The 26,287-nt window shown below is 39.1% G+C and overlaps 8 protein-coding genes across 8 annotated transcripts; 5 read left to right on the top strand and 3 right to left on the bottom strand.

The window, feature by feature from the left end:
- Positions 1-1,825: 1,825 nt before the first annotated feature.
- Positions 1,826-2,263, top strand: ATC70_002870 (uncharacterized protein; the record flags this gene model as incomplete). The annotated part of the gene is made up of 1 exon (XM_064822240.1): positions 1,826-2,263. One exon carries the CDS (start codon positions 1,826-1,828, stop codon positions 2,261-2,263), a length of 438 nt encoding a protein of 145 aa, XP_064681926.1.
- A 322-nt stretch (positions 2,264-2,585) lies between these two features.
- ATC70_002871 (uncharacterized protein) lies at positions 2,586-3,617 on the bottom strand (the record flags this gene model as incomplete). The annotated part of the gene is made up of 2 exons (XM_064822241.1): positions 2,586-3,088; positions 3,140-3,617. 2 exons carry the CDS (start codon positions 3,615-3,617, stop codon positions 2,586-2,588), a joined length of 981 nt encoding a protein of 326 aa, XP_064681927.1.
- A 6,223-nt stretch (positions 3,618-9,840) lies between these two features.
- Positions 9,841-10,173, top strand: ATC70_002872 (uncharacterized protein; the record flags this gene model as incomplete). The annotated part of the gene is made up of 1 exon (XM_064822242.1): positions 9,841-10,173. One exon carries the CDS (start codon positions 9,841-9,843, stop codon positions 10,171-10,173), a length of 333 nt encoding a protein of 110 aa, XP_064681928.1.
- Positions 10,174-14,652: 4,479 nt separating this feature from the next.
- Positions 14,653-16,433, top strand: ATC70_002873 (uncharacterized protein; the record flags this gene model as incomplete). The annotated part of the gene is made up of 7 exons (XM_064822243.1): positions 14,653-14,806; positions 14,899-15,013; positions 15,074-15,162; positions 15,219-15,352; positions 15,407-15,625; positions 15,695-15,870; positions 15,947-16,433. The coding sequence occupies 7 exons, from the start codon at positions 14,653-14,655 to the stop codon at positions 16,431-16,433; spliced, it is 1,374 nt and encodes a 457-aa protein (XP_064681929.1).
- A 218-nt stretch (positions 16,434-16,651) lies between these two features.
- Positions 16,652-17,281, bottom strand: ATC70_002874 (uncharacterized protein; the record flags this gene model as incomplete). The annotated part of the gene is made up of 1 exon (XM_064822244.1): positions 16,652-17,281. One exon carries the CDS (start codon positions 17,279-17,281, stop codon positions 16,652-16,654), a length of 630 nt encoding a protein of 209 aa, XP_064681930.1.
- A 522-nt stretch (positions 17,282-17,803) lies between these two features.
- Positions 17,804-20,972, top strand: ATC70_002875 (uncharacterized protein; the record flags this gene model as incomplete). Its single annotated transcript, XM_064822245.1, has 11 exons — positions 17,804-18,113; positions 18,169-18,198; positions 18,260-18,337; positions 18,414-18,472; positions 18,550-18,687; positions 18,769-19,036; positions 19,104-19,269; positions 19,339-19,540; positions 19,603-20,429; positions 20,510-20,808; positions 20,863-20,972. 11 exons carry the CDS (start codon positions 17,804-17,806, stop codon positions 20,970-20,972), a joined length of 2,487 nt encoding a protein of 828 aa, XP_064681931.1.
- A 582-nt stretch (positions 20,973-21,554) lies between these two features.
- Positions 21,555-22,730, bottom strand: ATC70_002876 (uncharacterized protein; the record flags this gene model as incomplete). The annotated part of the gene is made up of 4 exons (XM_064822246.1): positions 21,555-21,634; positions 21,711-21,816; positions 21,892-22,560; positions 22,650-22,730. The coding sequence occupies 4 exons, from the start codon at positions 22,728-22,730 to the stop codon at positions 21,555-21,557; spliced, it is 936 nt and encodes a 311-aa protein (XP_064681932.1).
- Positions 22,731-23,562: 832 nt separating this feature from the next.
- ATC70_002877 (uncharacterized protein) lies at positions 23,563-26,125 on the top strand (the record flags this gene model as incomplete). The annotated part of the gene is made up of 11 exons (XM_064822247.1): positions 23,563-23,729; positions 23,786-23,845; positions 23,918-24,012; positions 24,068-24,217; positions 24,274-24,395; positions 24,470-24,577; positions 24,639-24,879; positions 24,937-25,509; positions 25,575-25,692; positions 25,751-25,952; positions 26,015-26,125. 11 exons carry the CDS (start codon positions 23,563-23,565, stop codon positions 26,123-26,125), a joined length of 1,947 nt encoding a protein of 648 aa, XP_064681933.1.
- Positions 26,126-26,287: the final 162 nt, after the last annotated feature.

The raw sequence follows: 26,287 nt of genomic DNA on the forward strand, positions 1-26,287 counted from the left end.
AGGTGAATGGTGCTGGTAACGATAGTCTATTATGAAGGTAATAGTGCTAGCGGTGCATCCTAGTCGGTACCGTTCGAGTTCTAGGGCGAGTAGCTTTGTAGCTATTAGCATCTCCACTTGAGCTTCAATCTCATCAAGCAAGGTTCACCAACTGATTTGTGCGTCTTTGTCATCTTTTTGACTTTGCATGTTCATTTCAGATTTCCTTTTGGGTTCAACTAGTATCTCCCTTCTCGTGGGTGAACACCGTCAGTAATGTATTAGTATTTTCTACTACATGAAGCTAAATGATACTGCCAGAATAGTTCTTTTTTGTTATTTAATAAATTCAACTTGTATTATTTACCAGCTCCTCTTATTAATGTCTATTTGCGTTGTCTAAAATTTAATTAAAAATAATGAAAAGGTAATTCATGTTGAGGTGAGCTCCTGTTTCCATCATGTTATTTATTGAGCGATACAAAATACTGGAAGGTGTTGCAGAAGTATAGTTAATTGAGAAGATACACAAACCCAAAGAAAGAACCCTACGTATTATACTTTGATTGTTTTTTGGAAAGACAATTGGTACCGCCGTAACATTGAACAACTGTTTCTTTAAAAGCTTCTAATGTAAAATATCAATGACATACTGCCCGTTGTAAGCATATAAATTTAAATCAAAAAACGGATGGTCAGCAAACTAGGGCTAGATATTTTAGCTACTGCTGGATTGCGAGTGCGTAAAATCAAACTGCTGCAAGATGTATCAGAAAAGATGACAATAAAGACCCCCTCATTATTGAAAACTAAACTATGAGCATCACCGATGGACCTCTTAGTCAATCGTTTTTTTCATGAGCTTGACGGATATAAGAAGAGACATAGGAATTCCATATGCTGCTAGAAAATAAAAATCTTCCATACTTGACTCATTGGGAACTAATATCACATCATCACCTAGGTATGATGCCCATCTATTCTTGAACTTCACCGTCTCGCAGTAGTAGGCAGATGATGATTTCGTTTGATCTGTTCTATTCTCCTTGAATAAGCAAATAGAACTAAGCATTACAATTTTTGCTTCAATAGATTCGCTATGTCTTTTAATAAAGCAATGCGGATACCAACAGACGACATGTATAGACAGTAATCATACTGAATATGTCCGCTTTAATTGAATTGGTAATTAGTGTGTTGCTGTCAGTGCACGATAGATTTCGACCAACAGAACTCAGGAGGATACTATGATCCAACGCTCCAACTTTACCGACGAAACAACAATCGTATTTTTTTCCTAGGATGATGATTGATCCCATGCTGAATGGGGTATATGTACATTCAATGACAAAAGTAAAGTGAGCATTAGAGCAATTCAGATTGAACACCAATGCACTGATGCTTGGTTACTCCCATCTTATAAAATGATTGAGAATGCGTTTTTTACATCTATGCATTCATACATCCAAAAAGTGGCATTTTTTGCGTACATTTAGAAAGGTCACCATGTAACTTGTTTTCATCACTAAAACCCCCTATCATACTCGCCTTTAACAGCTTATTTTACTCTTTTATAGGGCTTTACTTCTATTGCAATGTGATTCGCTGATGCGCGTAAAACAGCCAGCATTCTTCCATCGCCCCATCATCCAGGAATTTGAGATATACAGTAACACTTGGATGAATTTGAGGCCCAAGCTCTGGCGTCAGAAATTGTTGTAAGCCATTGGAATAGCACCAAATAGTTGCTCTCAACCATGAGTCATTTTTTAACAGCTTTACTCAATTTTTGGGAGCCGAAATTTCATCACCTAGAATTGGCCCCAAACTATGGGGGGCATACCTCATGAAAATCCTTGAAAATTCTTGTCTGGACACGGAAAGCAAACTCAATGATGCTGAGGCCTTTTATCAGGATTTGTACATGGATTGCCTGAACGCCATGTTGGGACATATCAATCGCACTTTATCATCGGAAGATACTGCACAGATTATGGAGTCAATAGATTATGATGATATCTTGGATGACGCCCGTCCAACACCCAAAGAGAGTAGCCCAGATCTAGAAGGCATTGGCTATGAGATACGTTACCTCCTTGTGTCCCATCCAAGCTGTCGGGACATTATCCACCAGGTATTCAATGAAGCTATCCATTTGGCAAAGTTCCCAACACCTTGGCAGGCCTCGTGTACCGTCATTCTACACAAGGTGCCAAGAGTGACCTCGCCAACTATCGGCCCATCGCACGTATTGCAGCTGACTGCAACGTTTTTACCCGAATAATGAACTCTCGAGCTGTCCAAGTTGCTAACAAGATTATCACCCCCTACCAATGTGGTTTCCTGCCAGGTCGTTATAGTGATGACCATGGCATGTCCCTAAGTGCTTCTACTGTAGGGGGAAAAACTGTCCCGTTCGTTTAATATTTTGTCTTTTTGCACAGGTTTTTGGTCATTTCTTTGTATACAAAGTCGAAATATATATCCTTTGAATGAGAGAAAGTAGTGCTATCTATACATAACTATAACTTTTTCAAAAACTAAAATCCAATGATTTTATTGGTTAAAAATAAATATAGAAAAATGTACATTTTATTATAAAATCTTTAATAGTGAGTTGAACCACCTTTGCTCTTGATGACAGCCTTGATTCGGGCAGGCATACTATCAATATATTTCTGGCACTCTTTTTCTGTTATTTTGTACCACTGAATGTTAATACGCCGCTCTAATTCTTCTTTTGTAGAGGGCCTACTGGGATACTTATTAAGACGAAGCTTTAGGAGATGCCAGACATGTTCAATGGGATTAAGATTGGGACTTTGGGGTGGCCAATCCATAATTTTGTCTAGGTTAAACCCATTGTCGGTGAACCATTGTTTAGTAATGCCCGATGTATGCGGTGTTGCTATGTCTTGTTGAATTCGCACATCAGATGGTGTCTTCCCAAAGTGCTCAAGAGTGTCGTTCAATGATGTCTTCGAAATATCGACAAACAAGCCCGAGTTTATTGCGTCTTCAATAATGGTAGTACCATAACCAGGCCCCTCCGCTGTTATGCAACTCCAGAACATGACCCCACCGTCATTTCTCTGCAACTGAGACTTGACTTGATACGACTGCATGATTCAGCCACCATTCGTCCAGTAAAAAGAATTACCATCTGAGCCCCAAAGGTTTATTCTTGTTTCATCCGAAGATACCCAACGACGCCAATCAGCAGTAGTAAGATGCCTATGCTTTTTAGCCCACGCCAATCGAAGCCGCTTGTTTACCTTGCTAACAAAATTTATCTTTGCTTTTATTCGAGATGTAAGACCATTTCTTTTCAATGACTTGCGGATGCCACCAATTGACATATCTTGACCCATCAATCTTAAACTTTCTTGCGCTGCTCCGGGACTATCTAAAGTACCTGGTCGAAGTTCTCTTGACATTAGGGACATAGTTTTAGCACCAAGTTTTTTCGGACTTCCGCCAAGAGGTCTAGCTGGGTCAGGGCAATATAGTTTTCTGAGCCTTGTAAGAGTAGAGTTACCCACTCCTGGATACAAATATCTTATCTTTGAGAACGACAGACCACGTTGGAGCAAAGATTGGAGAGTGTTGCGCAAATCTTGTGTTAAACGAGCAGGCATAATGAAAGTTTTGAAAAAAAATAAGAAAGCAAAGAAATAAAGAAAAAAATATGAAGAAATTAGCTTTTTTTTAATACTTTTAGAATGCTCCTCAGGTATTAAATATTCTGAGCATACCGCGGGTAGTTTTTTTTTAGATCTCTCCGATACGTTTATCGGAAGTAAAGATATCAACCATTTTATATTCTCTAGAATTATCCAACTAACATTTTTGCCACTTCTCACTTTAGCCTACAGTAATTATACTAAGTTCTGAATGCCAAATTAGCAATTTATCTCGTACAACGCTTATCACATCTGGTGAACCTCAGTATTTAGATAGCTGAGATGCACTTCAAATATCATAGCTTGTCCATGTTGTTGCACAACACAGACATATCTACCCATAAAGAATACCTTAATCTTTATAGACAGTTGTAGCCCTTCTGGCACAGCATCGATAATTCTTTCAAATTCAAGACCCCCATTTAATCAGCATCACAATCGTCATTGTGATCAACAAAAAGACACCTAGGTCAGCCAGCGGCAATACCGCCACCACCAAAATTGATTCAAACTCAGTTTATTTTTTCTGTTCAAGATTGACTTCCTTAATTTGTTTTGAGATATTCAACTATATAAATTGTAATAATCATACGATGCTTCCTAATATACTCTTGCAGTACTTTTCAAGGCGCTTCCAATGACACCAAGTAAAATACTTGTTCTGACTCAACTTAATGAGCAATTACAGCAAACACGAAATAAGGTTTTTGGCCAAAATGTCGAAATTTTGCATACAAAGACCTCATAAAGTGGTTTCAGAAGTTGCTTTGGATTCAAAGAAACATTTTGATTTAGTACTTACCATAGTAAAAGTCTTCATTTTCGAGGTGAAAAACGCCTTTGTTTAAATTTCAATGAAAACCATGAGGGGTACCTCATGGATATCCACCGTAATGTCATCTATCGCTTCCTCACACACACCATCCCTACCAAACGCCTGCTACATTACGTTGAGATAGCTGAATTGATGAATTCGTAAAAATAAGTCGATGATAATAATCAGTTGTCAACTGTATCTAAAACGAAAGCAAAGAGCTTCTTTATTACAGGGCATCTAGCTTGCTTAAATATGGTAGATCCCTGGTCAATGACTACTACGTTGAGATGGTATATAAATAGCAGGCCACTGGGGCCTTATGGATTGTTGGTATAGCTTGTTGAGAGGCCACCTAAGTCGATATGTTTCATGTAGTGTAGGTGGAACTCGATATCTTGACATTGGGGAGATTGAATGTATTGTAGTTCCTGAGGCACCTGTGCACACAAAATTGACTGGACTTGTAAACATAGATGTGATGTGATACGATAAACATCATCTATGCTGCTACACTGTAAAAGGTGGCTTGAGGAGAAAGTGAATGTAGCCTAAGATGCATGCTAGTATGCAACTCCTTTCTAAATGTACGCAAGAAATGCCACTTTTTGGATGTATGAATGCATAGATGTAAAAAACGCATTCTCAATCATTTTATAAGATGGGAGTAACCAAGCATCAGTGCATTGGTGTTCAATCTGAATTGCTCTAATGCTCACTTTACTTTTGTCATTGAATGTACATATACCCCATTCAGCATGGGATCAATCATCATCCTAGGAAAAAAATACGATTGTTGTTTCGTCGGTAAAGTTGGAGCGTTGGATCATAGTATCCTCCTGAGTTCTGTTGGTCGAAATCTATCGTGCACTGACAGCAACACACTAATTACCAATTCAATTAAAGCGGACATATTCAGTATGATTACTGTCTATACATGTCGTCTGTTGGTATCCGCATTGCTTTATTAAAAGACATAGCGAATCTATTGAAGCAAAAATTGTAATGCTTAGTTCTATTTGCTTATTCAAGGAGAATAGAACAGATCAAACGAAATCATCATCTGCCTACTACTGCGAGACGGTGAAGTTCAAGAATAGATGGGCATCATACCTAGGTGATGATGTGATATTAGTTCCCAATGAGTCAAGTATGGAAGATTTTTATTTTCTAGCAGCATATGGAATTCCTATGTCTCTTCTTATATCCGTCAAGCTCATGAAAAAAACGATTGACTAAGAGGTCCATCGGTGATGCTCATAGTTTAGTTTTCAATAATGAGGGGGTCTTTATTGTCATCTTTTCTGATACATCTTGCAGCAGTTTGATTTTACGCACTCGCAATCCAGCAGTAGCTAAAATATCTAGCCCTAGTTTGCTGACCATCCGTTTTTTGATTTAAATTTATATGCTTACAACGGGCAGTATGTCATTGATATTTTACATTAGAAGCTTTTAAAGAAACAGTTGTTCAATGTTACGGCGGTACCAATTGTCTTTCCAAAAAACAATCAAAGTATAATACGTAGGGTTCTTTCTTTGGGTTTGTGTATCTTCTCAATTAACTATACTTCTGCAACACCTTCCAGTATTTTGTATCGCTCAATAAATAACATGATGGAAACAGGAGCTCACCTCAACATGAATTACCTTTTCATTATTTTTAATTAAATTTTAGACAACGCAAATAGACATTAATAAGAGGAGCTGGTAAATAATACAAGTTGAATTTATTAAATAACAAAAAAGAACTATTCTGGCAGTATCATTTAGCTTCATGTAGTAGAAAATACTAATACATTACTGACGGTGTTCACCCACGAGAAGGGAGATACTAGTTGAACCCAAAAGGAAATCTGAAATGAACATGCAAAGTCAAAAAGATGACAAAGACGCACAAATCAGTTGGTGAACCTTGCTTGATGAGATTGAAGCTCAAGTGGAGATGCTAATAGCTACAAAGCTACTCGCCCTAGAACTCGAACGGTACCGACTAGGATGCACCGCTAGCACTATTACCTTCATAATAGACTATCGTTACCAGCACCATTCACCTTTGCTAGTTTTGACTAGGTCTACCACCGCTGGTTTCAGTAAGAAGAGACTTGGAAAGTTAAAGATCGTCATTGCTAAAAGAAAAAAATAAAATATAAAAAATAAAATTGACTGTAAAGGGTGTGTATATGTTGGAAAAAAAAAAAGAGGAAACGTGAGAGAGAAAAAAAAGGGGGTAGCGTGACAGTGGCCGCGTCTCAAAATCTACCAAGCAAGGAAAAATAGACCGAGGATAGGGTTGCCATAGACTACCATGAATAAACTACCTGATATACCAGACTTTTGAATACATTGGTGCCGTTAGGCTTCTCGAGTAAGTTTAAAGACAGTCGAACATTAAGCATAAGCACAGTCTACCATTTCAAATACAAGCGAAATAGTGTAAGCTTGGTATGTTTTCTGACTTGAAAGCATACAAAAGAAGGCTTTTCGCTTGGATGAAAAGCCACAGACCAACCAGACACCAGGCAGAAAAGATCCTTGAATCACCAGTTAGTTGACACATCGCAAGGTAGCTGCACACTGTATACTGACCATATTATACTTGTATTCTTGTCAGGAACTTGGACTTGGGACTTGGACTTGAAACTTGGAACTTGATACTTGACTTGATTGAGATGGTTTGTTATTGAAGAATAATTGTTTTAAGGTAAGAAAGGATATAGAAGATAATTTACCATTGGAAACGGATGAAGTGGAAAGGGGCATGATATTTATACTTGACAAAAGGTGCGGACATAAGCGCCGAGACATGAGTGATTATTACGAGGACGTGGGTAATGATTTGTAATCAGGACTACGCGGACATACGTAATGATTTGTAATCATTATTATTATTACTAATCGTGGTTAAAAAGCATAACTCATGATTGTGTGATTCTTGGCATTGCCAAATACTTGACGATAATAGGTACTTGGCATGCATAAGGTTATATATAGTGCTGAATACTTCCCACGAAATAACGACTACTAAACTAATGAGCGACGAGCTAGAACTAAGCCAAAACCACGCTGTTTATATCAGCCTCTGCATTCTGTTATTTTAGTGTATCACCATCTTCAACTTGGAATATATTGCTCAGCAGCAGCATATGATGAGCATTTGTTTAACCTATCAAATCCAAAGTAGCATGCGTGAGTCTTTCATTGCAACTTGCCTGCCAGCCTTCTCTTCAAATGAACATTTGTTATTTTGAGTAGTAGAGATTTATTATCTAGGTACTAATCAAACCTCTCTAGTAGCCGAACGATCTCGCTACTCTCGATGATGGCGTCGCCCTGTGGGCTTTCGCCGAAGACCATAACCATTCAATCAATACTATAAAAAAGTTATATCAGAGTTGGGAGAGGGGATTTTCCTCGAAACCCATCTTTGCTTATACAATGATATATAACGAAAGCTATTATTAGGACGATGTGAAAAAGAGCTCAAGTTTCATGCAGCATTTGTACACTACATTATCGTCAACATCTTTAATCTATTTTCCTGTTTGAATGTACGCCAACTACTAGATATTAACAACATGTGACACCCACATCAGCGCATACACCAGCAACATAATCTACATCGATAGTTTTCTTGATTACTCGTTCAACAAGTTTGTAGACTCTCCACCCTAACATCACAACGTAGATCCTTTTCTTACCTTTTCTCTGCTCAAGAAGCGATATTTTACGGCTCCATCAGAAAAGACGAAATATAACAAGAAGGTTGCAACGCAGTTGCAGCAGCTCCCATTACCTTCCTTCGTTCTTGCCCTACAACTACCTGTCCATCTTTGTCTGATATACTGGAAGGCCTCCAAGACTTTCTAGTCCCTCAATTTGAGAGGCTGAAACAGAATATCGTTTTTCTCATCCACTGTCGACTCACGTGTACAAAACATGAAAGACAAGCTCAATTCCACTAATATTAATCAACAAATACCACAAGACCAAGTTACTGATGTTATCAAACGCCTGGAACGTCCGGAATCAAATCAGCATGAAATGTTACGCAACGCCTATTAGCCCACAAGCCCCAATCCAATAACAAGCATACAAGATCAGGAATTCCCATCTTTGCAGTCCGAATATGTCAACTCCACCCTATCACCGAATGCACCCGCACCAGGTGCCCAGATGACGGCCATTTGTAAAGGCGACTTGCGATTGTTTACACCAGTCTCAGAAAACCAAGAATTTCAGTACATCTGCCTTCGAAAACCATTCTAGGAAAATTGCTCAAAACTTTGCAAAGCTAAATTCAATTCAGGTTCTATTATTAACATCCATTACCCAGCCAGTAAGGTAATGGCATTATTAGCTCACAATGATTTTATCCCACAAGCTCTAGAATTCCCAAGAGTCGAATACCTGTACCTATCACAAATCTCAACCCGCTTGATCCCGTCAATTTACTTGACCCCACATCCAAGGATACACCTTTAGATGAGCAAAATCAGCCCATGCAAGAAATATTCAATCAGCAAGTTTACAAGACATTACAATTTTTACGTCCTCCTACAGTGAACCAGGCCAAGATCATGTTCCTAAATTTTTAATCATTGTCACTATGGATACTGGAAAACTATGTACTTAAAAAGTAGACAAGCCAATTTCATTTTTTCAAATATAATTCTAAAGAATTGAGAGCTGGACAACGGTGACAATGAGGAGGGGGGTTGGAAGGTTTACCATAGCTAAGCAACAATAAAAAACCTACGACAGCTAGGCATCTAATTCAACACTTGATAGCATTGATCTGTATGAAGGCCAGATCGCAGAGAAGCGAAGGTGCAAAACCATACTATTCAAGCAGCCAATTCGGTTTCTTATTTCCATTATTATCAAGCTTACCAAAAACAAGACGCATCAAAATTTGCATGAATTAGCTTTATCAAAATCATTAATAGGCCTCCTATTATACTGCAGAGGGAAAAACTGTCCAGTTCGTTCAAATAATCTTGACTTTTACCCAGTATATTGCCAAAACTCAGAAAACAAAGCTACCCCATACTGCGTTCAATAGAACAGCTTATAGGGATTACAGCAGCATAAAAACCTTATGGCTGGACTATGTTTTAATCCCAGTATAACCAGCTAAAGTGAGACGTGGCAAAAATGTTAGTTGGATAATTCTAGATGATATAAAATGGTTGATATCTTTACTTCCGATAAACGTATCGGAGAGATCTAAAAAAAAATACCCGCGGTATGCTCAGAATATTTAATACCTGAGGAGCATTCTAAAAGTATTAAAAAAAAGCTAATTTCTTCATATTTTTTTCTTTATTTCTTTGCTTTATTTTTTTTTTCAAAACTTTCATTATGCCTGCTCGTTTAACACAAGATTTGCGTAACACTCTCCAATCTTTGCTCCAACGTGGTCTTTCGTTCTCAAAGATAAGATATTTGTATCCAGGAGTGGGTAACTCTACTCTTACAAGGCTCAGAAAACTCTATTGCCCTGACCCAGCTAGACCTCTTGGCGGAAGACCGAAAAAACTTGGTGCTAAAACTATGTCCCTAATGTCAAGAGAACTTCGACCAGGTACTTTAGATAGTCCCGGAGCAGCGCAAGAAAGTTTAAGATTGATGGGTCAAGATATGTCAATTGGTGGCATCCACAAGTCATTGAAAAGAAATGGTCTTAAATCTTGAATAAAAGCAAAGATAAATTTTGTTAGCAAGAGAAACAAGCGGCTTCGATTGGCGTGGGCTAAAAAGCATAGGCATCTTAATATTGCTGATTGGCGTCGTTAGGTGTTTTCGGATGAAACAAAAGTAAATCTTTGGGGCTCAGATGGTAATTCTTTTTACTAGACAAATGGTGGCCGAACCATGCAGCCGTATTAAGTCAAGTCTCAGGTGCAGGGAAATGACGGTGGAGTCATGTTCTGGAGTTGCATAACAGCGGAGGGGCCTAGTTATGGTACTACCATTATTGAAGACATCATCAAACGATGTGGAATACATCCACTATGATCTGCATTCCGACAGTTCATCCAGTTACCAGATTTAGATATAAATTGTATGTACACTGGATTAGATGTACGATATCGATTTATACTATAAGAAGATATGGACTTCAGATACGCTAGTACTATAAGATTCATACTATATAAGATATAGGCTATAGATGGCACCACGGACATGGATGGCGCTATAGACTTATACTTGTATTCCGACATTGACTACGGATGTTTACCATATCTGGATAGGCACCAAGATTAATGCAATATGAGCTTGTTGCTTCAGATGTGCACTTCATGATCCACGCTATAAGACACATGCTTATATCCGTGATACTAGCTACAGAATACTTTATGTACTAGAGACTTGTACTATATATGAGACATGCTATAGACATGCATACGATATGCTATAGACATGCCATATATCCAGATACATGCTAAAGGGATGTATGCTCAGCGATATACACTCAGATATGTACTATTGATATAGACTAAGGAGACTGTACCTATCAGATGCATGCTGCTAGATCGATATTAATTATTCTTATAGAAAGAATAGATCAGGGTACTTTGGATGAGAGTCTAATTATTCATCCAGACAGAGCTAAATCATGATTAGCTTGCTGGGGTTGTCTTTTAGCATGATTAGACATTAGTTGATCTGAGTTGACTTATTTGTTAATCTAATTAATACAGCTTTTATCCATTGTTATAGTATTTAAGAAGGATCATCTACCTGGCCAGTAGAGAGACTTTAGTTTACTTTACAGCTGTCAGTTTGATAATAAACATACCTGTATCAAGTTGACTTCATTGTTTTTTATTCTTTTTTTCCGTGAATTTTAGTCTTATAAAGCCTCAAATTCCACAGATTGCGCTATTGCTTGAAGCTTTGGCATAACTCTATCATGAAATATTGACAATCTAGTCCTGAACAAAAAATCGTTCTCAGATTTTTTGCTTGCTTTTACACGCAGATTTTGAACAAAAATCGATGATTTTGCATGATACCCTTTTTGGCGATATCTCGACAAATATTCATTGGATTTGCACAGGGCAAGTACCATACGGTAGCTCTGCGCTATATCTATTTTAATCTAAAGGCTTGAAGTATCAGATGTTGTACGTTTCCTTCATAAATTTGCTCAAAATGATATATTTTATGAGCTACAAGCAGAGGATTTATGAAACTTTTATCGTTTCTCTATAAAAACCATACTATCGTATAGAAAATTGAAAAATAAACAGAAACTACTAAGCTTAAAGCTCTCGTTCGCTTAGTAAAATCTAACGGTATGGCCCTTTGAAAATAGGTCATTTGGAATATTTTCCCGCATTACTCATCCATATTACCCTGAATAGCCCCACTTTAGGCACGCCCTACGCAATCAAAATACCCTCTACAACTTTTAATACACATTCATTCCACATTCATATAGTAATTTAAAAACTTTCACTAGCAGCATCTATTTAAAATTATCTTTTTTCTAAAAATTACTCTTTTCTCAACAACCAAACTTCCTACAAAAATTTCAATTGCATCATCGTTTAAAGGGCAAAAAATTGGTATTGGAACATGCTAGTTTCAAGGCTCTAACATCAATTTTTCAAAAATCAATGTTCAATCGTCCAAAAGTTGAAAACCTCAAAATCAAAAAAACATCTTGTACATCCAGGTCCTCATAGGTAGAAAAAATTAGAATCTCATCAAACTTAAATATGTTGTAGAATAATGATATTGGAGCAACTTTTAAGTGGGAATATTATATTGGAAATGCATACTTCATGAGATAATCAGCATTGGAGATGCTATTTTTAAGCGGGGGAATATACATACTTTAGATTGGAAACGCTATTATTCTTAAATAAAGCAAGCTACAGTTGTCTAGCCTTGACAACAAAATTCTTCAACATGCCAGGTATCTATTGATAACTTAAAACCAACAAGTTATTATGGCCCTTTTCGTACGCTCCGATTTTTAAAATGCTTGGTCAAATTCATCCTTGTGTGGTGTACACGTGCAGAAGGTCAACGGAGCTTCAATTTATATTATTCTGAATGATGATCCATGGGATTCCGAAATCTATCTACCTTAAAATTACTTGATTCTTGGTAGTAAACACCCCTTCAAACTTATATGAAGCTTGCAGAGAATTCAGAATAGAATCCAATGGCATCTGTATCAAGTGTTTGCTCTACATTGTTCAACTGATATTTGATGAGTTGAATTTTGCAATCTTTTTACTGTTTTCTAAAGATTAATCAGTATCTATCATCAAAACATTTTGTTAAGCATTACTAAACATTGTAGACCAAAAAATTTCCTATCGAATGAGCCTTTGCTTGAAGCTCTGGCGTAACTCTATCATGAGATATTGACAATCTTGTCCTGACCAAAAAAATCGTCATCAGATTTTTTGCTTGCTATCACAGGCAGATTTTGAAGAAAAATCAATGATTTTGCACGACACCCTTTTTTGGCCGTATCTCGACAAATACTCATCCAATCCACTTAAAACAAAAACCATTCGATAGTTTTACGTTCTATTCATTATATTGTGATGAGGGTTATAGGTACCAGATGTGCGTTCCTTTTATATTTTTGCTCAAAATCTTATATTTTATGAGCTACTACAAGCAGGGGAGGTTAAAAAAATAATGAAATTCATCTCTAAAAATTATACCATCATATAGCTAATTGGAGAAGAAGCTGTCGTTTACCTAGTAAAATCCTGCGGTACGGCCCTTTGAAAATCGGTCATTTGGAACATTTTCCATCATAACTCACTGACGCTGACCTCAATAACTCCATATTAAACGTGCCTTTGTCAAGCAAAGTACCCTTTACAAATCTTACCACCATACTACTACTTAGTGTTCACATTCATATTATAGTAATAATACAAAAAATATTTACTAGTACTATTCATTCAAAATTACCTATTTTCTAAAATTAACACTACTCAACAACTACCTACCCAAATTTAGTTTGCACCGCCATTTTTAGGGCTAAACATTGGTAGAGCAACTTGCTAGTAGTTCTAAAGCGTTAATCACGTTTAAAAAGTGTGCTATACATTTCCATTGCTTTTGAAGAAGATAATATTGTTTGAAGGCTGGAATAAACAAACCCACAAGAGAATGTGTGATACAAAGATGATAATCCTTTATTATTTCTGCCAAATTCTTTTAAAATATGTGTGTACGCGACACTGAATATGGATTTCATGAAGAATTCTAAATTGTAATACGCGGCTTTGAACAATGTTTTTTGAATCTTCTCAAGCGAAAAAAGTTGAGTAGAGGTGACAGAGAATGAATTTTCAATGAGAGAAATTGTTTGGTGCTATTCTGCCAGTCTTACACGGCTTTTAATGCGAGAAATTATGGCTCGAATGCAACCAAATTTCGCTGTGTTCTGCATATTGTATGCCCTTATATGAATTGTTTCCATTGACATGGTCGTGGGCGTCCAAGAAGAGAGAGAGGTTCATAGCTCTAGGTTACTAATGGGTGGCTCTCAGGAGATAACGCGATGTTAGCGAGTATTTGTTAGCAGGATTGTGAGAACGTTCGTATTTGCTAAATTTTAGTAGGCTGCATTTCGCTTATTGATACGGATAGCTCTCGTTCAACTATAATGTACTCGTGCCAAACAGACTCAGAAGATATGCTATGCGATAGACAAATCAAATTTCTTCCAAAACCAAAGATCCAGCAATGTGGATCAAACCTGTAGCCTAGCTTTAATGTGCCCTACCTCTGTAGTAATCCTCAGTTGGATTTCTCAGTCGGCATGAATCTTCACAGCTGAAGATAGATGAGGGAGGGAGACTGAAGCTTGTCAAGTATCCAAGACATTAGATGGCCTCAATCCTTTTAATCAAGACAATTTTATTGACTTTCAGTAACTATAAATCTAAACATCGTGGGAAATAATCCTCATATTGTGTGCAATAGGTGCCTCAATGCAATTAACATCTGGGAAAGAGATCTTGTGTATTTACTTTGTGCGTGTGTGTGTATGTGTGACTCAAACAAGGGGAAATCTTTAGATCTCCGTGATTTGGTATAAATTACCCCTTCGTATTTATCGAATGAGGGGAGGGGTATATCATCATCTTTATACTATTCCATCTACACACATAAAAAAAAAAAAAAAAGATGACCATTTCAGAATTGATTGAAAAATCACAGCACGCATTGACCTCATTGGATTTGGCCAATGAACTTGATGCCAACAATACACTTTCTCAATACCGAAATGAATTTGTTATTCCTACACGTCGCATGGTATCTGGGGAAACATCAATCTATGGTCAGTGTGTGTGTGTGTGTGACATTTTCGTGGGAGAGAGATTGGAATAAGCAAGCAAGCGAGCTAGAAGCTAACACGGGTCTATACTATAGAAACAGAGAGTGATTTAGATCAGCCTTGCACTTACTTGTGTGGTAACTCTTTGGGTTTGATGCCCAAACGCTCTCGTGAACTTATCAACGAAGAATTGGATGCCTGGAGTAAAAGGTACGGACACCATCGAGCGCAAATGTGTAGCCCCTTCATCTAATCCCGACAGAACATCAGAGGTGTTGAAGGTCATTGGAATCATCCTTATGGTAGACCTTGGGCCACTGTAGATGAGCTCGTCAAGGAGCCCTTGGCACATTTAGTTGGTAAACATCTCATCTACATTACCTATTTCAATGCCAGGACTAAACAAGATGTACAGGTGCCAATCCCTCTGAAGTCACTGCCATGAACACCTTGACCTCCAACATTCATTCCATGTTGATTACTTTCTATCGACCTACCGAGAAGAGATTCAAGATCTTGATTGAACAAAAGGCATTTCCTTCAGATCATGTAAGCTCTTTCTGGAAAATTTCTCACGGCTCCAGTGCTAACATAATAGAGTAGTATGCAGTCAGTTCTCACCTTCACTCCCGAGGCATTGACCCCAAAGTGGGTCTTTTAACCATTGCACCTCGTGAAGGAGAGCACACGCTTCGCACTCAAGATATCATTGATCTCATCAACAAGGATGATGAAATTACAGTGGTTATGCTTTCTGGTGTCCAATACTACACTGGCCAATTTTTCGAGATTGAAAAGATTACAAAGGCTGGTAAAGAAGCTGTGAGTAGTTGACACCTATATTATGGTCTGGCGGGAGAGGGGTTACTCATTCAACTTGTGGGCTTATAGGGCTGTGTTGTTGGTTGGGACCTTGCACATGCTGTGGGTAATGTGCCTTTGCAATTGCATGATTGGAATGTTGATTTTGCTTGTTGGTGTTCCTACAAGTACCTCAATTCCGGCGCTGGTGGTATCGCTGGATTGTTTATCCACGACAAATACAACAATGATCAAGATCGCCCTAGGTAACGAATGCCTCTTTAGAAATACACACCTTGATCTAAACACACACACACACACACACATGATTTGGCTTTGTAGATTGGCTGGTTGGTGGGGTAACCAGAAAGAAAACCGTTTCGAAATGCGTCCCGAATTTCAACCCAGCGAAGGTGCTTCAGGTTACCAATTAAGTAATCCCAGCATTTTCACCACCATTTCACTCTTGGGATCACTTGAAATCTTTGAAAAGGCAGGTGGTATCCAAGCATTGCGTCAAACCTCATTCAAATTAACTGGCTATCTGGAAAAGCTGCTCTTGAAGGAATTGGAGCAAGAGTTTAGCCAAGATTTAATCCGCATTTTAACACCAAGTGACCCTCAACAGCGTGGATGTCAGCTGTCATTGGAGTTCCCAAACAAAATGATGCAAGTCTTTGATAACCTTCATGCTCGTGGTGTCATTGTGGATGATCGTAAGCCTACTGTCATCCGTGTTGCTCCTGCTCCGCTCTATAACACGTTTAGAGACTGCTTTGATTTCGTTCAACATCTGAAGGCTGCCATGAAGGATGTTTATGCAAAATAAAATGTCTTAAAAGACGTTTTTCTTTATTATTATTATTATTATTATTATTATAACTTGTTTGCAAGTTTTGTGTGTTAATGTAGTTTAGTGTGTTCAAAGTAGATAAAATATAGTATTAAGAAAAAAAAAAGCGAGATAAATATATATGTATATAAATAAAAAGGGATAAGTCATATCAAATGTTAGCATTATTAATTGTTGTAGTTCCAGCAGGAAAATCATCTTTTGCGTTTCTTCATGAACTCTTCTGTCTCCGATTGATATTTACAAGAGGATGAGGAAGAAGGATTGCTGTTGTAAGCATAGGGTTGAAATCCTAACGGTGGAAGATCTCTTGGTTCAAGTTTCGGCTCGGTTGTGTAAGAAGAGGATAAGCTTCGGATAGACGGGAGTCTGTTACTCTGCTGTTGCTGCTGCTGGGATGGCGAGGTAGGAGGTGGAGGCAGAGACTGAGGTGGAGGTGGAGGTGTGTTTAATTGCTTATGTGAGGAAGGAGGAGGAGACGAGACAGATGATGAGGACGATTTGGAATCTCTGTGCAGGAAATTGTTAACAACGGGATCCATATCGACTGAAATCATATTCTGTGCTTTGATGATGGCTCGCAGCATGTCTTCAATGGTCTTTAAACGTTCTTCAATTGCCTCCAGGGCTGCTTTGCTTGGCGCGTTACGTTTGTCATCGTTTATGGAAGAGGATGGGTAGACACAAGGCACTCCCGATTTCTCGCAATTTCTGCAAGGGTGCTCTCCATTGCACTTTGTCTTTTTGCGTCTGCATTCTCCACAAGCGCTGACTATTTTGGCTCGCTTTCTGCGCACTTCAGTTTGCTGTTCTTCGAGAGGCATGACTGAATGAATAGTATGGAATTAGTTTTAACGTTAAAAGATTCTTTTTCTTCAAGAAAAAGAAGGATTTCTATAGCTTGATGAAAAGAGATATTAAATGTTATAAATGTAAAACGAAAAGGAAAAGTATAAAAAGAAAAAATGTGGGTTGAATTCGAGATATAAATGGGATGCCCAGAGAGAAAAAAAAAAAAAAAAAAAAAAAAAAAAAAACGAGCCAAGATAAGACACACTAGTGATTGGGTATGATTGAATGATTCCAGATGGACACAGCATCCGCCCCCTTGCTCGCTTGCCAAATTAATGACTTTGGAGTAACAACAACAAGCCACTTGAGAGGTTCTGTCTCTCATGCTATTCTATAGTAATCAGACATCAGGCAATAAAAGGACAGGAAAGCACATGATGTGCCTTTTGTTTTTTTTTTCTTGCTCCTTTTTGCTTGTCCGTTTTCTATTTTATGCATAAAGATTAGAGAGAATGGCATCCAACAAAGAGGGTAGTTTGACATGTTCTTTTTCCATGGAAAATCACAGTTCAACCCCGATTGCCACTCCATTACGACGTCCATCTTTAGAGCCATTCTTCCAGAACCGTTCTTCTTTATCTGTTCCCAACATGAAAGCAGAATATAGTTTGCAAGCACTTGTCGAAAACGCACCGCACGAGCCATTGCCCTACCACATATACGATCACTCTTCCTTCTCAGGTCCTTATCATCCTCGAAATATATGCGTAAACGATCCAACTGAACAATCCTCTCGCTGGTCCTCCAACTCGCACGATCAGTCGCAGTACGTCACCATCAAGCTCGAGAAGCCTGCTGTAGCATGTAAGCCTTTGACGATGCAACTATATCCATGTAGAGACTCACACTTGTAGTTTAGGTGAAGTACTGTTTGGCAAATTTCATCGCAGTAAGCTTTCTTGTCACACAAAAAGGTAGATATCAATGCATTAATCTTTATGCGTTCATAGGCCACGTATGCAATTTGAAAGAGTTCAAAATATATGGTGGATTGGATCCTCATGATATGAAAGAGTTGCTGCATAAAGGTGAGTACAGAGATTCGATATTCGAACTGTGTGTGTGTGTGTGTGTGTGTGTGTGTGTGTTGATATGGCTGTCTAGGTTTAACAGATGATAACAACGCCGAGACTTTTCCGATAAGATATACATACAACAACTTGGTAAGCGCAAAAAAAAAAAAAAAAAAAAAAGTGCATAGAGCCAATGAGAAATAACGGGAGCCTTGACATGTGGTTAGATTTTCCCCATTCAATACATAAAGATCACACCACTGGCAACATTTGGTGCCAATTTCAACTATAGCATATGGTATGTGGAAGTGAGAGGCATCAAAGATAAAGCATTGATAGACAAGGTGTACGATGCGTTCAACAAGGTAGATGGAAGAGAGAGAGAGAGAGAGGAAATATAGGTAGAAAAGACGCGCTCTATTGACACTACTCTGTATCTGTATTAGTACAAGGAATTGGAGACGATACGCCTATGCTTGAAGCATTTTCGACAAAAGAACATGATGGATGTGTATGCAACGCTTCAGAAATCAAGCAACATTGCATTAGAGCACCCGCTGATTGAGCAACTACACCAATCAGTCGTTGTCGATGGCGATTTTGAGGCTGCAGAGAAAATCATACTAGATGCAGACAAAAAGAACACCTTTCGATCTTATGTGGAAAATGCAAGGTATCTGCCAACTTGGCAGAGGCTGTTTGCCTCCAATGACGGTAAGTTGAAACTTGGGCTTATGCAGAAAAAAAGATGACAGGTGTATTCATACACAGAAACTTGTAGATGGCGATGCGCCATGTGGTAGAGGTGGCCATCAACTATGTATAGATGCGAATCGTGAAAAAATATACTTGTTTGGCGGCTGGGATGGCAAGAGAGAGCTATCTGATTTTTGGTGCTATCATATCAGGGACAATCGCTGGAAGATGTTGAGTGCAGATACCACATTGTAAGCAAATACATGTAAAAAAAAAAGGGGGAGGGGGGGAGGAAATAGAGGCTGATGGCATTGTATTAGACAGGGAGGACCATCGCCTCGGTCTTGTCATTCCATGTGCTATGATCCCATACGAAAGTCAATTTATGTACTAGGAAAGTATATTGAAGTTCGTGCTCCCAGCACATCTGCACCTGAGGTATCACCCAAAGTGTACGAATCGGATTTCTTCCAATACTTTACTGATTTGGACAGGTGGATCAAAATTAGCGATAATACACAGGTAAAGAGAGAGAGAGAGGCATGCATATGAATATACAGAGAAATACTAAGCCATTTGCATAGATCGACGGAGGACCAGCCTTATTATGTGATCATCAAATGTGCATCGACCCTATTGGTAGGAAGCTGTATGTTTTTGGCGGTCGTATCGTCACGCCTGACGCATCACCCAACGCGTACAGTGGATTTTACTCGTACGATATCGATGAATTTGCATGGAGTGTATTGCGATATGATATCAACCATGTGTCAGCCCCTCACTCGCCGGCCACCGCTTCTTCTTCTTCGCTGTCGCCATCTTCCCATCTTCAAGTCCATGACATCCCCATAGGCCGAAGAAGATCTAGCAATGGCTCTTATGTGCCTTCGCCCAACGCATCTCAAACTGTCAAATCCAGAGCGGGTCACTCGATGCTGATGGATGCTGAGCATCGATGCATCTACATCTTTGCTGGGCAACGTGGCAAGGAGACCTTGACGGACCTCTACTGCTACAGCATTGAACAAGATCGATTGACCGAGGTGGCTCAAGATTTCTGCAAACTGTATGGCGGCGACTCTGGATATACACAGCGCGCAACAATAGACATAGACAATCAGGAAATACACGTTTTCTCTGGATTTTTGAAGAGCAAGCCAAATAACACGGTGAGGAATTGTTTATGGGTGTACAATATCAAGCGAAATGAATGGGAAAAGGTGTATGAAAGCGAAAACACAGAATCACCATACTGGCAAACCACCCAAGACGTTGAACCATACCCTCGTTACACACATCAAATCGTGTACAATACAAAATCAAAAGCACACTTTATGCTTGGCGGAAATCCCGGTGATGTGTCAAAACCATATAGACGCTTGGATGATTTTTGGGAACTGAAACTTGCAAAGTAAGTGTGTCATGTCATATATGTATATATCTACAGAGAAGATGTACAAATATTGACATACTGGCGCAATTTTTCCCTAGGCCTGATTCAACACAAGTTGTCCGTCAATGTTTATTCCTTCTTCGCAGTAGAAAATTAAGTGAGTTATGTAAGCAAGCTGATGTCCAATTCAATTTCAAGGGTCAACTATGCCAAAAGAAGATCAGTGAGGCCACCATGCATGCCTTGGATTACTTGAGAACGTCTGTTACGCCTATTGTGGATCACGGTATCAAGGAAGAAGTTGATATTTTTAAGAAACTCTGCACACATTTATGTATATTAGAGGATGAAGCAGCCGTCACGGCTTGTGATCCTTATTCTGCGAGGTCTATGGAAGGTAAATACATGTTGGATCAACATGGCTGAAAGACGTTACTAAACCAAGCTACAGAAATCTTTTTTGAGGATCGCACAGCAGTATTCCAGTCATTGCTCAAGTTTTTCCCTGCCAGCATGAAGGAGCCTGAAGGTTCGCTGATCGATGCTGTGAAAATAGGATAACGTTCATACAGTATATACCGTTTTTAATTATTGGCTTTGGCAATTCCTTGCAAGATAGTGCAATGCAGCTTGATATCTACTCTTTGTTGTAAATAAATGCAAGATTTAATTGGAATTGAGCTTGATTTTGCCATTCATATGGGCTTATCAAACAGATGACGGCACATTGCCTGATGCTTCATGTAGAAGAGGCCAGTGAAATTATCAATATCAACATAGTAGAAGGCCTATTGTGTCTCTCTCCCATGCTGAAAATGTCTCACATGGCATGGAATGGCTCTCAGCAGGTTGGTGCCTAATAAATCCAAAGGCAAATCTTTCAAGGCCAAAAACACAGCCCAGACGTATAAGGCTAAAAAATAGATAAGCGGGTATTACAGCATTTTCCCGTTATGTTGCTCACTCCCATCTTCTGAAAGGTTGCACAAGAAGAGATAAAAGGCCGGATTCTTGGTTTGATTGGGAGTTTTTTTTTTTTTTTTTTTTTTTTTTCTGCTTGATTTTTTGTAAATGAATTCATCTAAGAAAGAAATATGCGTATATGTATATAAGTGATATCGATGAAAGAGAGAAAGGCCTCCCTTATTCTTGAAGTCCATTGTATGCATTGACACTATAAAACACACCAAAAATGAGGAAAAGAATTGCGCCAGCAAAAGTAACTAAAACACAAATATTTAGTATATTACCACACACATAAGCATGCCCCCCCCCCTTTTTTTTTCTTTTTTTTTTTACCTGTTCTAACAGAAATCTTGGATGCCAACATACGGCCACCAATGACGGCAAGTGCTGTACACATACCATGGCCGATAACGACGCCAGCAGTGACATAGTAAACGTTCTAGTATCAAAGTCAATGATCCAACTCTTTCTCCCAACAAACAAAAATAACATCAGCCATAAAACAAGTACTTACGTTTGCAGCTGCTAAAGCAATTGTAGAGATTTGAGAACGATCACCCCATTCACCCAAGAAGGTCAAGACGAAGGTTTGAACAAACACAGGTGAAAAGACCAACTGCATCAAATTCATCAATCCTTCTTTTGCTTGTTGTCCTTTGCTTGTGCTGGTGGTGCTGGCGTCTGCACTGGCCTCCAAACCACCCACTTCCATCTCCTCCAACTTGCTTGCTCTCTCGCGATCCTCTACTGTCTTTAATTCTTCTTCGACTTCGTTCATTTCTTCATTTTCAGCCCCTTTTTCCATATGGTAAGCTTCGTACATCATACGTAAACCGAAACACAAAAACAGCAATGCAGCACACACATCTGTGTATTCCTTGGGGATCAAGTTGGGAACGACGTGACCTAGGAATGCTGACAAGACAGACATGATGGCAAGCGATGAAAAGGCGGCGCTAAACACAACCAGTCGAGAGTGTTTCATGGCCATGATGGCAGCAATCAAGAAGGTTTTATCGCCAATTTCAGATACAATGATCATCAGCAATGAAATGATGAATGATTTCTTTTCCACAGTGTCTACTGCTGCTACTGATCCTCCTCCTCCTCCTAGTAATTCGCTGTTGCTCCAGTCGAATCCACTTTGCTTTTCCGTTGGGTCAATGTTAGTCGCATCTAAAAGCTATTGAAAAAAAAGTTTGCTCTAGTTAGAATGCCTTTCCCCCCTTTAATCGGATTAAAAGAGTGTCTGGACACACACACACACATTACCTCTTCAGCAGGGTTATCCAACTGTGCCTTGGCCAGAGAGACCAGTAGTGATAGACAGATCAGCTTGTAAAGACGATTCATTATGTAATAAAAAAAAAAAAAAAAAAAAAAAGGGGGGTTTCCACACAGAGAAAAATAAAGAAAAGAAAGAAAAAAAAAAAAAAAAAAAAAAAAAAAAAAAGGTCCAGAATATTTTTTGTAATGGTAATAAATTGAGATAACGGAGATACCGTCGTTTGAAACGCTTCCACCACTCTAATTTCGGCACATTGTCATTGGAGAAAGTGTTGAAACGTTGATATTAAATGTGTGGTACGATTCCCAAGAATGTCTATTGGGACATGTACCAGAAGGGCTTATTGACTTGATGTGGAAGCGTAAGCAGAGGGAGACACATTGGACCCGATCACACACACACTCTCTCTCGGGAGAGAGAGAGATGATGATGATGTGAAAACTTGCCTCATGTTGCTCAATGTTGAGGCTAATATCTCAAATGACATGTAGATTTCTCAATAGGGAATCATTTCTTCAGAAAACTCTAGTGTGTGTGTGTGTGTCAAGCCACTCTTGGCTTTGACAGAGTCTCTTTTAACTATTAGAAATGCCACACATCCAGGTACAATTCATACTCTTCATAAGCAGTTCATTGTCAAATGAACGCATGCGGCATCTCGCTCAACATCTGAATAGCCCTTGCAGCAACGGATACAAACAGGAGCTACTTGTGTTGGCGCGCGCACTGATCTTTATCTCTGCATGGATGATGCCTTTTGTCCACGACTCAGCATATGTGTGCGTGTAGCATATTTGATTTTGATCATTGGGCATGAGAGAAAGGACTACGGCATATTAAATCCTGTCCTTTCTTTGAAATATATAATTTGCATTTATTCTCTCTCTCTGTTACGCCATGTCCTCTGATAGCGGCAATGAAGAAGAAACTGACAGAGCCGGTAACCAACAAAATCGCTGGCCCTCCATTATATCATCACTACTCAACAGTTCGCGTCCACAAAACGACAAGTCAGAAGAAGACGAAGAAGCAACGGCAGGAAAGATAGATGAAGAGCTTTCATGGTAAGCGCTTTTTGCTGATATACATGAAAAAGTATCAACAGAGTAATCCATGTTAGTCCAATATGTCAAGATTTGATGAGAGAAGTGTATGTCACCCACTGTGGCCACTCCTTTTGGTAAGTTACTTTGTATCAAACGCTCTCAATTGGATTGAAAAAGATATCAACAATTCAGGACAACAACAACAGCCATGAATGCTTGACACTTCACTTGGAAAACGCATCAGACTGTCCGATATGCCGCGCCCCACTAAGCAGAACCACTATATACCCAAATTTTCAATGTAAGTCAGTGTCTTGTGGTAAGTTCAATGAGGTATTCATCAGGTCGTCTTGTAGTGAATAAGCTTGCATCGTTTCGCATTCGATCCATCAGAGAAAAGCAGCCAGTAAACCAGCATTTGAATCCAATTGAGAGGCTCATCATTGAAAGCAAAAAGAGCAACGAGTCTATAGCCAGGACGTTAGCCAATGCACTCTCGTATCATGGTAGGTTGACATACATTGGACTTTTTATTCTTTTTATGACACATCAAGCACAATAGATTTGATTTCGGTTTTTGAGACAGCCATTACACAAAGACAGCAGATAGAAAAGGACGAATCCAAGATCAAGCAAGAGCTGCTCAAGGCATTTTTAGAGAAATTGGAGCAAAGGAACAAAGATGTAAAACAGAGGATTGCACACACACACACACACATACAGACATTGAACACTCGTCTCATCGTTTCTTATTATAGACTGTGCGTCGTCTGGAAACCGAGAACACAAGCATACTAGCAGATCTAAAGTCGATAGAGCAAGAAAAAGAAGATACGTCAACGCCGCCGAGAAAGAGAAAGATATCTGTACGTGTCCTGTTTTGTTTGACATGCTCGAAAACTGTTAGCTTACATCATGTGTACGTAGCAATTACTCAATTCAGATGATAATTCTGTCAACAGAAATGATATAGGATACACAGGAAGAGGAAGCAGCAGTGACGCATACAGTGAGGATGCAATAGACGATCGAGTCAAGGTGGAGCCTCTACTGAGTGCAGTGCATGATGAGGAGCAGTTACCAGTACAACGTCGTTTGAATGAGAGATTCAATGATCTGCGCAACATGTATCACAAACTTGTGTCGCCCAATGACTATATCAATAAGCGTAAGCTATTCTATACGTCAAGCGCCCTTCTATTGAGTGAATTAACAACATGCATAGGAAGAAAAGTCTTGAATGACTTCTCGATATCCATATACGAACTGACGCGCTATGATCAATTTGAAGAAGTAGACACCATCGATTACACTGACAGCTCGCGACAAGGCAGCTCCATTGTCTCCACCATTGGCTTTGACCGTGATCAAGAGTTCTTTGCCGTGGGAGGTGTCAGCAAGGAGATCAAGGTATTTGATTTCAACATGATGGGCTATGCAAGAACGGGCCACTGTCCCTTACGTGTGCTGGGATGCAGTAACAAGATCAGTTGTCTCTCATGGTCGCCCTATGTCAAATCGCAGTTGGCGTCGTCAGATTATGAAGGGCTCATTGACATTTGGGATAGCTCCAATGGACGCAAGGTACAAACATTTACTGAGCATAAGAAACGTGCCTGGAGCGTGAACTACTGTGAAACAAATCCCACCATTTTGGCAAGTGGCAGTGACGATAGTACAGTCAAGGTATGGTCATTATCCCACAACAAGGCGGTTCACACGTTGGAGCAAAAGGGGAATGTATGTTGCGCCAAATTTGCACCAAACAATAGCTACTATTTGGCTGTGGGCAGCGCAGGTATGAACCAAACTTTTTTTAGCATTTGCATGGGGCTAGCCAGACTCACCCATGCCATGTTGCAGATCACCACATCTCTTGTTATGACTTGAGATTTCCAAATCATCCAATGAGTCAATACGTTGGTCATAAGAAGGCGGTATCCTATGTGAAATGGTTGAGTGATAGCGATATAATATCAGCGTAAGTATATGGATACTTCTGTCTTGCATAGGCATTGGTGGGCTCAGTGTTCGTATAGATCAACAGACAGTACACTGAAGCTTTGGGATCGAGAGTCTAGAAAATGCCTCCGCAGTTTCGAGGGACATCAAAATGAAAAAAACTTTGTTGGTCTAAGCACAGATGGAGACTGGATCTCATGTGGCAGTGAGTGCAACACGGTGTTTGCGTATCACAAAAATGCAACCAAACCCATTGCAACATACACATTTCCAAGCAATGTAAGTGCGTGCCCAGGGTATGACATACACACATATATATTAAGCCTTTTCTACTGCCATAGGAGGGTGAAGATGAAAGCATATTCGTCAGTTCAGTTTGCTGGAAAAAAGATACCAAAAAATTAGTAGCGGCCAACAGCAAAGGCATGATCAAGGTGCTTTCTCTGAAATGAAACGTTTGCGAGGGATAACAACAACAACAACAACAACAAGAAGCAAGAAGATCATTATTGCAACAAACATTGCGCTATTTATTTAATAAAAACACAAGAAATATAGCTCAATATACGGTTGTTTATTACACTTTTTGTCATAAATAAACGTAACGAAAATGC

The sequence above is a fragment of the Mucor velutinosus genome (assembly GCF_035048745.1).
Source record: "Mucor velutinosus strain NIH1002 chromosome Unknown tig00000093, whole genome shotgun sequence".
NCBI classification, from domain to species: domain Eukaryota; kingdom Fungi; phylum Mucoromycota; class Mucoromycetes; order Mucorales; family Mucoraceae; genus Mucor; species Mucor velutinosus.